The sequence below is a fragment of the Sorex araneus genome, chromosome 1 (assembly GCF_027595985.1).
Source record: "Sorex araneus isolate mSorAra2 chromosome 1, mSorAra2.pri, whole genome shotgun sequence".
NCBI classification, from domain to species: domain Eukaryota; kingdom Metazoa; phylum Chordata; class Mammalia; order Eulipotyphla; family Soricidae; genus Sorex; species Sorex araneus.
This window is the reverse complement of record NC_073302.1, coordinates 18,407,716-18,422,786: the sequence shown is the minus strand read 5'-3', so window position 1 is coordinate 18,422,786 and position 15,071 is coordinate 18,407,716. Positions and strand designations below refer to the sequence as shown.

The window sequence follows — 15,071 nt, the reverse complement described above, 5'->3', positions numbered from 1 at the left end:
CTTTCTGAATTTTGTTTCTAGTTACTTTTAAGGACTGTTCACTCTCCACTTAATCTCTAGTATCTCAAAAATATACTTCTCTGTGGATAACCCTTATATATATTCTTGGATACATGCCAAGAATATATCTCAGTTTTTTGTAAAGAGAGGTGCTGATGAAGGGATTACAATATGCAGAATTGATGAGTTTGTCTCCAATGTGTGGGTGCCAAATTGCTGTCATCAAGGATCAGAGCTATAGTACAATGGGCAGGGTGGTTTGCCTTGCATGTGGTTGACTCAAGGTAGATCCCCAGCACCCCATAAGGTTCCCTGTGCAACACCAGGAGTGATCCCAGAGCTTAGAGCCAGGAGTGGTCACTGAGCACTCTTGGCCCACCTCCCCTCCAAATATCTCTATCATCAGAATTTAGAGCAGATTTTTCCATAAATCCTGTTCTTCCTACTCCAGTAAGCAGGAACTTTCAGTAAGAAGTCTTCTGCTTTTATCTGTCTTTTAGCCAGAGACATCCATCAGCACCTCTAATTCTGTTCATCCTCCAAATCTCTACCTTTTCTCTTCTCTTCCCTCTGTAGAATCTTCCACGTAAGTCTTTTCTGAGGTACTTACCGAGTACTGGCCTAGGCAGGTGTGGTACAAGGTGCCAGAGCAGGAGACCCCTAGTGCAGCAATCTTCACCCCAGGAAGCAAACTTTCTGGGAATGACTCCAAAACCAGAAAACAAGTTCCCTAAAAGCCAGAGAGTTTAGGGAAGAGAATGAGCAGCACTCGCATGGGCTATCAAGGAGAATTTCTTGGAAAAGCTCATTTCTATTTCTGTTGAGAAAGAAACCTGGAATCAGAGGGCAGCAGGCTAGTCAGGTGCAGGGGAATGTCACTCAGTCCCCATCTTTCCCAGATGGAGAACCAAGATCTCTAAAAGCCCAGGGCACTTGGCCAAGGTTGTACTGCCTAGGAGAGTAGGTTGACTTTGGGGAGACTCTGCCCTATACCTGAAGAGGGAGTGGGAGGTGAGGTGGAGGCGGACTTAAATGCCCAGCCAAAGCTGCCATCCATTTATGCGTCAGCTGTGAACAGAGAGATTTATACGAATTCTAAGGCCGAAGTGCCCACAAAGGAGGAACAGCAGCGTGGGCCTCCTCTATTGATTTTGCTGGAAGCTCTCCATGCTCATTTGATGAGCACTAATGGCAGATGCACTGTCAAAGTTATGGTGACCGCAACAATCCTCCAGCTGAACATAGGGGCTATCCTTCTAAATGAGCATCTTTTATTCATTCTCCTCCCACCTGGCCTCATACATCATCTGACACTGAAAATACACTCTTAATTAGAGAGTCCTCTTCCCCATCCAACAGCTTTGTCTGTGCCAAGGACACTGGGTATCTTCCAGAAAGGCTGGGAAATGGGGGCTGGTGAGTAAAAAGATAATTAGAGCCTGAGAGAATCTGTTAAGTGACTTCCTGGGGCTCCCAGATTGAGTCTAGAAATGTCTGGCTTGGAACTTTCCCAAACACCTAACTAAAATTGGTAGCACCTCCACTATGGTGCAGTTCAAATCTCTGATGTCATTGATAAAAAGGGGAGGGGGGGTGCAGAGCACAGGATAGAGGGCCCCAGGATCTGATAGATCTAAGGTCCACCTGCCAAACAGTTGACATTAAACCCAATCTCTTTGCTGCCTTTAATTCTATTATTATCTTATATTCAATGGGAAGCTTAGCATCACTGTCTTGGGGGTGTTTTAAGAATTAATAAATTAATGTATACAGTGACCACACCATAATGCCTCACCTGTGATAGAGGCTTGAAAGATTATGCTTATGATTATTAACGTGCTTTACGTGTGAAGAAGGTGCTCACTGAAAAATGTGCATGCATGCCGAAGAAAATCAAACAAAATTTGGGTTTGGTAAAATTGCCAATGACTTTAAAGTTCAACAAAAACCTGGGTCTCCACTCCCTCCCTTGTAAAGGGATAGGAAATAACGATCTGGAACAGCCTTTCTGGCACAAATATTAAGCATGTCTATCTTTGAAAATTTAGATTAGGACTCCTATGAATAATATCTTTATATACCTTGACCCTCACTTCTTCTGACCCGCTTTACTGAAAATCTAGAACACTTACCATTTGATGAGTGCTTATTTCTGGGGTCCATCCAAAATCATGGGTGTCTCCAGTAAGGATCAGACTTCTATGTGAGCATCTTTTATGTACCATCAGTGACCATTACCCACCTGTATTATTCTACACTTAAAATACTCTCTTGGATACAGAGTCCTTCTTCTTCATCCAACTGCTTTGCAAAAAACCCCAAGATTTGTGATGTTGATCATAATGAGTGCTGCCATACTTGTTTCATTTTGTTCAAACACCCATATTTCAAACAAAAATATTTCTTGTAATCTCCATTCCAGTAAAAATGAATCACCTTGCATTTAAGTGATGGTTGCACCCTCTCCAAACTCAACTCACTCTCCTCTGGGTCCCATGAGTCCTTGATTTACCCTTGGGTTAGTCTCAGAGGCACCACTGGCAACTGCCAGCACCTCCCCTCCCCAAGAGCACATGCTAAAACCACAGGTCTAGAGAGAGTATTTGGATCTATATTTTATCAGGGAGAAATCACTTATCATGACCCACTTCTTGCATCCTTTATTTATTCCTCTTTTTCTTTTGGGGCTACATAGGGCTGTATGACAAGTGTTCTTATACCTCACGTGACCGAGGATGGGTCGTGGGTATTCACACCATCAGTGACCAAGGCAACAGAGACCCACGCTACTTTTTTTCCTTGAAGACTGACCGGGCTCGACAAGTGACCACCATCCATGCCCACCGCAGCTACCTCCCAGGCCAGTGGGTATACCTGGCTGCCACCTACGATGGGCGGCTGATGAAACTCTATGTCAATGGTGCCCAGGTGGCCACCTCTGGAGAGCAGGTGGGTGGCATCTTCAGTCCACTGACCCAGAAGTGTAAAGTGCTCATGTTGGGGGGCAGCACTCTGAACCACAACTTCCGGGGTTCCATTGAGCGCTTCAGCCTGTGGAAGGTGGCCAGGACTCAGCGGGAGGTACTGCTGGACATGGAAATCCAGGGGCTCCACCCTCCTCTACCTCAGCTCCTTCTCCAGGAGAACTGGGACAATGTGAAGCGTGCCTGGTCCCCCATGAAGGATGGCAACAGCCCACAGGTAGAACCCAGTGGTGTCCACAGCTTCCTGCTGGACACCAATTTGGAGCCCCCTCTGTGTGGGCAGACATTGTGCGACAACCCCGAGGTCATCGACAGCTACAACCAGCTGCCTCGCTTCCGCCGACCCAAAGTGGTGCGCTACCGTGTGGTTAACTTGTGTGAGGATGGCGGGGAGAACCCCACGGTCAGCCGCCAGCAGATTGACTTCCAGCACCGGCAGCTGGCCGAGGCCTTCCAGCACTACAACATCTCCTGGGAGCTGGAGGTGCTGGAGGTGAGCAATTCTTCCCTGCGTCGCCGCCTCATCCTGGCCAACTGTGACATCAGCAAGATCGGGGATGAGAACTGTGACCCCGAGTGCAACCATACTTTGACTGGCCACGATGGCGGGGACTGCCGCCACTTCCGCCACCCCCCTTTTGTGAAGAAGCCGCAGAACGGGGTGTGTGACATGGACTGCAACTATGAACGGTTCCACTTTGATGGCGGAGAGTGTTGTGATCCTGAGATCACTGATGTCACCAAGACGTGCTTTGATCCAGACTCTCCACACAGGTAAGGCCACAGGCAGCAGATGCCTGGTTAAGGTCTGATCGTGTGCCCCTGCTAGGTAGGCCAGGCCTCTGTGTTCCAGGGGGGATTCCGGGAATAGCCCCGTTCACATAGCAGCCTGGTGACCCAGGCTGACCTACCGCTCAAGTCATGGTAGGGACCAGAAGCAAGATGAGCCTGTGGTGGGAACATTGCGTACCTCCTTAGTATGGGAAGCTCAGAACACTGTCTGCTCAGAAGCTCGGTCTGAATGGGAGAAATGAGCTGAGGGTAACACGCTGTCCTACCCAATGTGGTGAAGGTGGGCGAGATCTGTGTGGCTCTTAAGTTTTATGAGTTAGGACTAAATAAAGCATAAAATCTGTTTGCACTTGCCCTGCTCGGAGTGCACGGTGGTCACACTCAACGCTAGTGACTCCATAAGGGACAGAGCAACATGGGAGACTCCCATTGAGTTGCAAGTTTTTGTTGGGCAGTGTTGGTTAAGCTGGGGTCACAGACCTCAATTCAGATCCTAACTCTGCAATTTCTTTGCTCGGAGACCACTTGAAGCTATTTCCTTGTCTGTCAAATGGGAATCCTAGGGAAAGCTGCTCTGAGGGTTTATTGAGAAAGGGCTCTGTTCCTCCCACCATATTTTTACTGATTTATCATTAGTTTACAATTGTGGGAGTAGAGCCTAACACCTATGGGTATGTATCAAATTTCCTATGCCCCCCACTTCAAACTTTTAGTACCACCAGGAGATTGACTCTCTCTCTCTAACCGTTCTCTCTAACTCACACCATGTCCCTCAAGTAACCCCACGTAGTTGTAACTGAATCTAGGAATGGAGACTCTCCTGTAGTCTCTTTTTCTGGTGAGATGGAATTATCTATGTCAGTTTAGTTATTGCTATATAGTTAACCTTGAACAGGTTTACTGATACCTGGAATTTCTTATAGGCAGACAATGCATGGTATTCATAAAAACAGTATCATAAACATGTTTTTTCTTCTTTTTTTGTGATTTTCATTTCTGCAGAGGGCATGGTTCTTAAGTCGTGCTCAGGGGGCCTGGGACCCCTCTCAGCTATTCTCAATCAACCAGATAAGCATCTAGTGCTAAGGGCTTATGGTGCAGTGCTGTTCTAGCTATGGTGCTGTGATTATACAGGTCACTGGGGTAGTACTTTAGGGTCTCCAGGGCCATGTCTGGAGGATTTTGGGGGTGGATAGGGATCCCTATCCAAAGCTACACTAAACAATGCTCAGGGGACCATGTGGTGTTGGGGGTTGGTTGCCTTTCTGCAAGGACTGTCTCTCAGTCCCCTTGTGATTTTCTTGATTCCATTTCCTTTCCCCTGCCTACTTTATGGTAAGAAAATGGTATATAATACTTATATAATATGCAAAATACTTGGTTCTTTGACTATGTTATTAGCAAGGCTTTCAGTCAATAGCAGATTCAGAGGACCTAAGTTTGGGGATGTCAAAAGTTACATGTGGATTTTTGACTATGGAGGACCCAGGTACTCTGAGCCCTTATGCTGTTCACAGGTCCATTGACATGGTGCTGGGTTTACTGGGGGGAGGGCATTTTCCGTAAGACATATCCTAGAGGAAGAAAATCACTCTGCAGCTTGAATTTCTCAGTGAAGGTCAGGGTGTCATCTGACTGTCTGACCTGGGGGAGAAAGGAAGGCATTCATGATGGTGAGAACTTGGTCCACCTCTGAGAAGGCAGGATAGGGTTCTTCTGTGTCCTCACTCAAAAATGCCTCACATAGCCCTTGCTGTCAACTACCCACTCTAACCAGCTGCCCCAAAGGGAAACCCAAAGGTTAACCCAAGGGTGAGCCACATAAGATGGGATCTAGAGGAACACGTTCCTCAGCAGAGAGACAGTCAACATTCGCTTTCCTGTTTTTCCCGGATTCATGCTGAACTTTTCCATTCTGTTCAGCACGCAGGACCCTGGACTTGCTGATGGCTCCAGTGCATTTGCCGACCTCTGCAGGTTTTCTGCTGACTCTTCTCTTTATGCTGCTCCCAAAAGAGCAAGGGCCTCCCATACACAGACAGAATGCCTCCGTGAAAAGGAATGAGGATGCTGGCAGGAGAATGTCATGCCTGGCACCAAGCCAGCCAGTCCGTTAGCTCAGCCTCCTGGCACCAGGCAGGTCCCTGGACTCTCACCTTGGCTCAGAGGTGTGAGCGGTCCATGAGTGAGGATGCCTTAGTGCATGGCCAGTTCCTTCCAGGTCACCGTGCACTTTCATCTCTGCTCTCATTTGGGCTTTGGCAGAATTTGGCAAGGAAGACAAGACAGGGATTAGTGTTTGCCTTTGACTGATGGGGAGTCAAATGACTTGACCAAAGTCATGGGTCAGGAGACTCATTCGGCTGAGTCACAAATGCAGGTCTTCTGAGATTAACGTAGTGAATGCTCCACTAAACTAGGCTCCCAGGAGGAAGCCAGGGACTCAGGCAGTGTGGACAAGAGGAAGGGCAAGGGGTCATAAATAGCAGGAATCTGTTCACCCATTTGGACATTCATTCATTCACTCATGTGACACATTGTTATCCAGCATCTACCAAGTTCCAGGAAAGTGGGTACTCTGGGCCCTATTTTACTGAAGGAAATCCAGAAAGAGGAAACGATTTGCCCAAGAATGCTTAGCTACTAAACAGAGACTCTATTTGAAGTCAACCAGCTCTGTTGACTTCAAAGTTCCCACTGAGGTAGCATTTGGAACAACAAAAGGCAGATAAAGGCCAGAGGTGGCCAGTAAGGTAGGGAGAAGCCTACTGGGAAGGATTGGATTAGGACCAAGGGTAGCTGGTCTTTGTTGCAGGCCCTGTGCTCCTGTGGAAGGGCCATGCGGCTACAGCCCCCAGATACAGAAAGCACTAGCAATATCTACCAGCCTCCTCTCTCCTGAGTCATGGGACCATACGCCCAGAACATCAGTGAGTGGCCAGATGCCAGCAGTGTGACCACTTTCAACAAGGCCTGTTGGTTTGCTGACTGGGAAATCTCTGTGCCCTGGGTGAGACCCACAGTCAGGGGGTCATCTCCTGACAGAACTGGGGTTACTGGGTTCTGGATGAATCAGCTCTGCTTGCTGGGCACAGAGAGAAACCTGGATTAGTATACAGAAAAATATTAGGTTTTGACTATTAAATAAAAAAAAGGAGTGGGAGGATAGTGGAAGAAATTGAGGGAGTCAAGAAGAATTGGAGGGAGGGAGGGAGGGAGGGAGGGAGGGAGGGAGGGAGGGAGGGAGGGAGGGAGGGAGAGGGATGGAGTGGGGAAGGAGGGAAGGAGGGGGGAATTAGGGAAGGGAGGGAGGGACAGAGGGGGAAGGAGGGAAGAGAGGAAGGGAGGTAGGGAGAAGGAGAGGGGAGGGAAGAAGGAAGGAAGGAAGGAAGGAAGGAAGGAAGGAAGGAAGGAAGGAAGGAAGGAAGGAAGGAAGGAAGGAAGGAAGGAAGGGAGGAAGGAGGGAGGGAGGGAGGGAGGGAGGGAGGGAGGGAGGGAGGGAGGGAGGGAAGGAAGGAAGGAAGGAAGGAAGGAAGGAAGGAAGGAAGGAAGGAAGGAAGGAAGGAAGGAAGGAAGGAAGGAAGAAAGGAAAGAAGGAAGGATCATTAACAGGCAGCGAAAATTAGACTGATGTTATTTTAGGTAATTTTTAATAAAATACTTGAATTTAATTCTCAGAGAATACTCTCTCCTCATAGAAAAATAGACAATAAAAACATTTCAATGCTGACTTCTCTACTTATGGTACAAGACTTATGTTGTTTTCTCCCTCCTCTGTACATTATAAGACAAAACGTGTAATTTATGATAAAATGGAATTGTCTTGAAACGAATAAACCCAAGAATGATGAGATTGTGTTAGAATTCTCTAAAAATTCTCAAAATTTTTAATGTTATCTCTCTACTTCTGTGTTCCTGGTCCATGGATTAGGAAGAGACAGTTGCTACTTGGAGTAGCATGGTTACTATAGATCTTTCTGGAAATGTCTGTAGCAGTAAAGCAAGATCCCAGTAATGTACTTGGGAACAATGGAACACATCATCTAAGAAGCATCCTTTAAACACATTCAAACTTATCCTTTGTCTACCAGACTTGGGTCTTCTACGACCATGTTCTCAGGAATACATTTGTTGCTGGAGAAAATTAGTCACAGCAGAGGGCTGCTGGAGATATTAAAAAGAGGTGACCCAGGGGCTGGAGCAATAGTACAGCGGGGAGGGCATTTGCCTTGCACGCGGTCGACCCGGGTTCAATCTCTGGCATTCCATATGGTCCCCCAAGCACCACCAGGAGTGATTCCTGAGTGCAGAGCCAGGAGTAACCCCTGAGCATTGCTGGGTGTGACCCCAAAAGAAAAAAAGGGGTGACCTGGAAACATTCTTAGATGTCCCTGGGTTCAAACCCCCTTCTCTCCTGAGCCAGAGCTGTGCTACTTCATGGTCAAACTGAAATTGGGAGTTTTTTATCTTTTTTTTTTTATTAGAGTGTTTGCTTTTACTTGGACTTTGACCAGCCTCAGGGGATTGAGAATATTAAGGCTTTGTGATCCCTGCTCATCTGCTGTGGTCTGGCTTTCTGATGTGCATCTAACCACAGATACCAGTCCTCATATTCTGTCCTCCCTCTGTTCTTCCCAATGATCCTCCAGAATTTCGGATGGTGACATGCAGAATGAGATTGGAAGAGAGTCAGAGTATGGTCTGACTTCACACTGAGTTGAGCTCCCTTGGCAAAGAGTTTTCTGTATGAAGATAAGGACGACTGATGGAGGCAATGTACAGAGAAGGGAGACTGGGAGTATTAGGGCACCAAGAGGCAGGATATGTGACCATCGGAAGATATTTGGAAGAGAAAAATCCTCACAAGAACTTGACCGTAGGATTGGTACACAGGCTCTTCAAATCTCCAAAGACCAGACCTGTGGGATACAGGCCTGCTCTATCTTTTCTAAGCCATGGCTGGTACCAGGTTGTCAAAATAACAGGAGACAGCTTTGAACTGGGCTACACTTGAGGTCATGCCCAATCAGAATGATCATTCCATAGGAGGGAACCCCCACCACTGCTATCACTTAGGCATAAGCAGCTGGCTGTAGCAGGTTGTAGCACTGATAGGGAAAGTGACCTCAGTGATCCTGGAATGGAACTTAATAGACATTTGTTGGTATGTCATCTCCCCATCCCCCCTTGGAAATAACCTCTTTGCTATCAACTGGGAATATTGCAATGAAATTATTATAAAGAAGCTTTCTTGGTAAGTGAGTCATCTACGCATAGGAGAAAGCATATTGGTAGCATTAAAGTCACATTCATAGGACAGGGGACCCAAAGAACATGGCAGGTTTGCTTGAGGATGCATGGTTTGGGTGAGTGTTGGGAACAGGCAGCTTACCTGAGATGTTAAGTTACATCTTGTTTGGGTGAGGGACCTGGCGGGAAACAAAGGGCTCCCTGAACAGAACAACCTTCCTTCCTTCCTTCCTTCCTTCCTTCCTTCCTTCCTTCCTTCCTTCCTTCCTTCCTTCCTTCCTTCCTTCCTTCCTTCCTTCCTTCCTTCCTTCCTTCCTTCCTTCCTTCCTTCCTTCCTTCCTTCCTTCCTCCCTCCCTCCCTCCCTCCCTCCCTTTCTTCCTTCCTTCCTCCCTCCCTCCCTCCCTCCCTCCTTTCCTTCCTTCCTTCCTTCCTTCCTCCCTCCCTCCCTCCCTCCCTCCCTCCCTCCCTCCCTTCCTTCCTTCCTTCCTTCCTTCCTTCCTTCCTTCCTTCCTTCCTTCCTTCCTTCCTTCCTCCCTCCCTCCCTCCCTCCCTCCCTCCCTCCCTCCCTCCCTCCCTCCCTTCCTTCCTTCCTTCCTTCCTTCCTTCCTTCCTTCCTTCCTTCCTTCCTTCCTTCCTTCCTTCCTTCCTTCCTTCTTCGCTTCCTCCTCCCTTCCTTTCCTTCTTTCCCAATCATTCCTTTTTATTTATTATTTCAATTTTTAAAAAAATCTAGAGGCTGACTTTGTGTCAACCCATTCCTAATCTCTTAGAGCCTCCTATCTAGTATATAAGACCCACAAGAAACACACCAATGCAATCAGTACTGTGTTTGAGGGACCCCAGTCGGCCAAGAGAAGCTGTCACTGTGTGAGCAGGGGAAAAAAGGCATTTTATTTGAACAGTCTGTTTGAAAAAAATCCCACATGGACCTTGGCCATTCTCTAGAGTGATGGAGGTGAGCCAGCAGGCAGAACGCCATCCATCTACAGCCAATAGAGATATCTGCAAACAAGAAGCACTTCACATACCTTTTTATAAATAAAGTAGTAACCTGGATAGTAATAGAAAGTCCCAGTATTAGCATGTTGACACTCTGTATACTCTACTGTGAGAAGATACTGTAGAAAATGCAACCATTTCCTGTTTGAAGCTCTCCAAACTGCAAGCCCTAGTGATAAAGGCAAATTGTACTTTGTCCATCAAGAGTACCTGTATATATGGAGTAGCACATATAGAGCTATAGAGAAAACAAACTACAGAAAATGACTTCTTAAATACTGTTGGCTCAGGACATGTTTTCTTTTTCCTTTGCTTCTTTGGGGGATTGAGAAGTTTGGGGCCATACCTGGCAGCATTCTGGAAACTACTCCTAGGTCTCTACAATGCAAGTTTTTTTTTTAAAGTTTATTTTTATTTTTGAGTCACCATGAGATACAGAGTTGCAAAGCTGATTATGGTCGAGTTTCAGTCATACAATGTTCCAACACCGGCGTACATTTCCTACCACCAGTGTTCCTGGTTTCCCTCCTGTCACCCTCCCCCTAGCTGTCTTTATGGCTGGCACTTTCATTCTCTCCCTGTCTCTATCTCTGTCTCTCTCTGTTTCTGTCTCTCTTTGTCTCTGTCTCTCTCCCCTTTGGAGCATTATGTTTTGCAATAGATACTGAGAGGGTATCATCTTTGATCCTTTACCTGTTTTCAGCACGCAGTTCTTATCGAGAGTGATCATTCCCAACTCTCTTGGTCATGCTGGTCCTTTCTCCATCCCAACTGCCTTCTCCCCCAGCATTTGAGGTAGGCGTCCAACTGCGGACCAGTCCTTCAGTCCTTCTGGTCTTTATTTCTACTGTCCTTGAGTATTGGTCTCATATTATGTTTTTTTTTTAATATCCCACAAATGAGTCCAATAATTATATATCTGTCCCTCTCCTTCTGACTCATTTCACTTACCATGATATTCCTCATGCTATAAATTTATAAGCAAATTTTATAACTTCATTTTTCCTAACAGCAAATCAAAATAGCAATGAGATATCATCTCACATCTCAGAGACTGGCACACATGAAAACAAACAAACAAACAAACAAACAAAAAAGCGAGAGCAACCAATGCTGGTATGGATATGGGGAAAAAGGGAATCCTCATTGTTGGTGGAAAATTTGACAGGCTCAGCCTTTTTTGAAAACAATATGAGCATTTCTCAAAAAGCTAGAAATTGAGCTCCCATATAACCCAGCAATATATTTCTGGGAATATACCCTGGGGACCCGAAAACACAGCAGAAAGGTTACCTGCATGTCTGTGTTCATCAGAGTACTATTCACAATAGCCAGAATCTGAAAACAACCCAACTGCCCAAGAACAGATCACTGGTTAAAGAGACTGTGGTACACTTACACAATGGAATACTGTGCAATGAAAATATTTTAACACCTTACTATCTCTCTGGCCCCCTCCTCATCCTCTTCTCTTCCTTCATTTCTTCCTTCTACTAGTCCTCCCCCTCTCCTCCTCCTCCTCCTCTTCCACCTCCTCCTCTCTCTTCTTCTTCTTCTTTCTTCTTCTTCTTCTTCTTCTTCTTCTTCTTCTCCTTTTTCCTCTTCTTCTTCTTCTTCTTTTCTTCTTTTTTTTCTTCTACTTCTTCTTCTTCTTCTTTTTCTTCTTTGTTTCTTCTTCTCCTCCTCCTCCTCCTTCTTCTCTTCTCCTCCTTCTCCTCCTTTTTCTTTCTTATTCTCCTCCTCCTTCTTCACATTCTTCTCCTTCTTCTTGAAATCTTCTTTACTCCCCCTTCTCCTCTTTCTTCTCCTTCTCCCCCTCCTCTTTTTCTCTTCCTGCTTTCCTCACTTCTCCTTTTTCTCTTCCTCCTCTCCTTTTTCTCCTCCTCTGTCCCTCTTCCTCTTCCTCCTCTTCCTCTTCCTTCTCCTCTTCTTCCTCCTCCTCCTCTTCCTTCTTTAAAAACATTTTCAACTGGGGCTCTGCTTCTTGATTGTTGCTATTGTTTGGACCCAAGTGGCATTACTGTAAATCTTTGGAAGAGAGTACACATACTTTAAAGCTTCCTCCTCAGCTTCTCTGCTTCAGCTTTGCTCTCTGTGCCCCCACCCTCCCATCATTTATAGTTACTATTACATGATTTGCATTTCTTCATTGGGATATAACATTTTTCTGGGACAACTTATATAATGTATACTTCCTTCTGTCTTGTTATCGCTACTTCTAGAAAATATGCACAGCATCAAAAACTTTTTGCTGAAAGTGCAGTAGGAAGGTCTAGTCCTCTTTTGCTGCAGATTTATACTGAGCCCCAAGGAAGGCAGGGAATGAGACAATGACCCAGCCCATGCAGTGAGCATGGGTCTGAACTGAAAATAAGACTTGGGGTCTCATCTTCTATTCTCAAGATATTTAAAGTTCCTGCATTGCCTTGATATTATAGAAGCTGGCAATTTGAAACTAGGAATATTTTTCCTGTGGTATGCTTCTGTTTTTATCCATTATACATATTTTAAGACATTTTAGTACCAAGGCACCATAATAAATGCACTAAAAATCCAATATATGATATCCATCTTAAAGTGCTTTTCTTTGGGGGTGAAATTACATTGTATTACAGGCATTAAAAAAGATAACAATGAGGTCGATGGTTTTAAAATTGTCTAAGTTGTTCAAATTTCTAAATGAAACAAACATGATGAGGTTTATATGAGCTCTAAGGAGAGGTAGTGGTTTGGAAAGTTAGGGTAGTGTTTTTTGATGGACAAGGGGACAAAGTATACCAATAGGTTTCCAACATTCATAGGCCTTGTGGTTGCAGAAAAGTTCTGAGTGGAGCAAAGGGGTTGGGGCAGAAGGGTGATGGTAGGTTGGCTCTGGGTTCATTGAGTTCATGCAGGTAAATGCCACAATTTGTTATTCAGATTGTAGATATCCTACAGTAGGGAATAATTCAGCCATGCTTCAGCAGCTTATTAGCTATGCTTTCTTGGCCAAGTCCTCTAGTCTCATTGCACCTCCTTTTCTCTCTCTTTTGAAAGGGAATAATGATAATAGCTGTCCACATGCATCATAGAATTACCTTAAAGGGCACATAAAATAATATCCAAGCAAAAGTTCTGGGAAGAGTTAACCAGCATGCAGATGAAAGAGGGCATTGTTATTTTTTCAGTAACTTTGTTCATTCTTTTCCAGTAATCACGTAAGAGAAATTGCTTGGAATTTTATAATCAGAATATCAGAGTTTATTTAACATGACTAATATTCATTAAAGCAATAACAGGAGTGGGGTCTGGTGTAGTGGAAAAATGATGTGTGTTGGAGACTGACCAGAGTTTGAATCTTGGTTCTAGTCTTTATTAACTGACTGACCTTGGCCTATTTCTTGCGAAAAGCTGCTGATTTCTCACCTAGAAATTGGGTGAGAATAGCCCTCAGGTGGCATGTCACAGAACGTGAGTGGAATCATCTGTGTAAAGTACGTGGCACTGTGTGTGGCACAGAGTTGGTACTGGAGAGATGTTCCCTGTCCTAAGTACACATGGGTTTGCCCTTATGCATTGTTTTACGGAGTCTGTCTTCCTGCAGACTCATAAAAATGGTCTGGATGAAACTTCAGAACACACAGTGAAGGCATTTACCCAGATTACTTGCATTCTTAAAATGCTATCTCCCTCTTCCTTTACCCCCCCGAACTGGCCACAGAATTGATGTTTTAGAAGAAAAAGAAAAAGATAAAGACCACATAACTTGTCTGAGGCTCATTGAGATTGCAAAGTGAGCTTATTTTGAAAGCAACCCAAATGTCTAGCTGTGGTGGAGGATCTGCTTCCACATGGAACCATCCCAAGCAGCTTTGAGGTTGAAATTGGTCCTAAGGAGTCGTAGGCCAGTTTGGTTCAAGTCCTTTGTTTTCTTTACCTTTTCCAGCTCGTAGGCCTGCTGTGTTCATGCGCAGACATAGACACCCTGTGCTCATCTGGTCTCATTTTCTCTGGTTCTCTTACAGTTCCTCTCCTGCGTTTCCCCTGAACAAAGTCCACCCCCATTCGTAGGTTCCTGTCTGGCCTGCTGTGACCTTGCTCTTTGACTGCTGCGGAGAGGGGTGTGGGCAAGCAAACGACTATCTCCTATGGAGAATTAAAGCAGTGCCCTGTGAGAACAGGGCTGGATCCGTTGAGTCTAGTACAGAGACAGAAACTCAAAGCTAGACACAAACTATTTGCATCAAGTCATAGAATATGTCTATGAACTGAAACAAGTCTTCACTTTGTCAAAGACTTGGTGACGTCCAGGACGAAAGCAACACCATGAACTGTAATGGGATTGATTTACAAAATGTTTGCAACTTTCTTACACCTAAGGAATGGCGTCTGTCTCCGCCCTAGCCCGGAGCCAACTAGCAATAACCATCATAGTTGACCAGTGGCTTTCATTCTGTGTATGCCTTTGGACCAGTGGTTGAAAACCATTGATGAAGAGGATTTGCTGGAGTAATACCAAGATTATCTTTGAAATTAGCCCCTAGCATTAGTGAACACTAGGAATTGACACATAAACACTGTAGATGGAGGATTTTCCATCTCAGGGAACTGATGACTTCTTATTTATAATAAGAAGTCATTTATTTATAATATTCTTATTTATAATATTCCTAGTTTTCAGCCCTCACTTAATCGTGAGAACCTTGGGACAGGTGTCGATATTGAAGAACCCTAACCACTTTCTCTGAGGGACCATTTATTCTGTCACCTATAGATTTCATTCCGTTACTCCAATGTTTCTCAGTCTTTTTCTGACCATGCCTGATGTTAACCATATTTCCTTTCTGTGGCCCCCCTGCCCTACTGGATAGTTCCTCATTCTCATGCCTTGATTCCCTATTTAAAAAAACAGATTTTTACCTGTTAGTCTCTTACAATATGCTGGGGTTCCTCAGAGAGCCACCTGCCCTAGTTGAGAAACTGCTCTGCTCCAAATCCCAGCACGTGCCTTATTCTAATGCCTTCATCATCCTAGGAAAAAAGCACCCAACACGAAGTTTATTCAT

At 45.2% G+C, this 15,071-nt stretch overlaps 1 protein-coding gene across 1 annotated transcript in view; it reads left to right on the top strand.

Moving 5' to 3' along the window:
- PAPPA (pappalysin 1) overlaps nt 1-15,071 on the top strand; it is a 271,315-nt gene that overhangs the window by 31,548 nt on the left and 224,696 nt on the right. Inside the window, exon 2 of the mRNA XM_055123816.1 lies at nt 2,696-3,758. Coding sequence (XP_054979791.1) covers nt 2,696-3,758 — 1,063 coding nt within the window. The remainder of the gene's footprint in view (nt 1-2,695; nt 3,759-15,071) is intronic.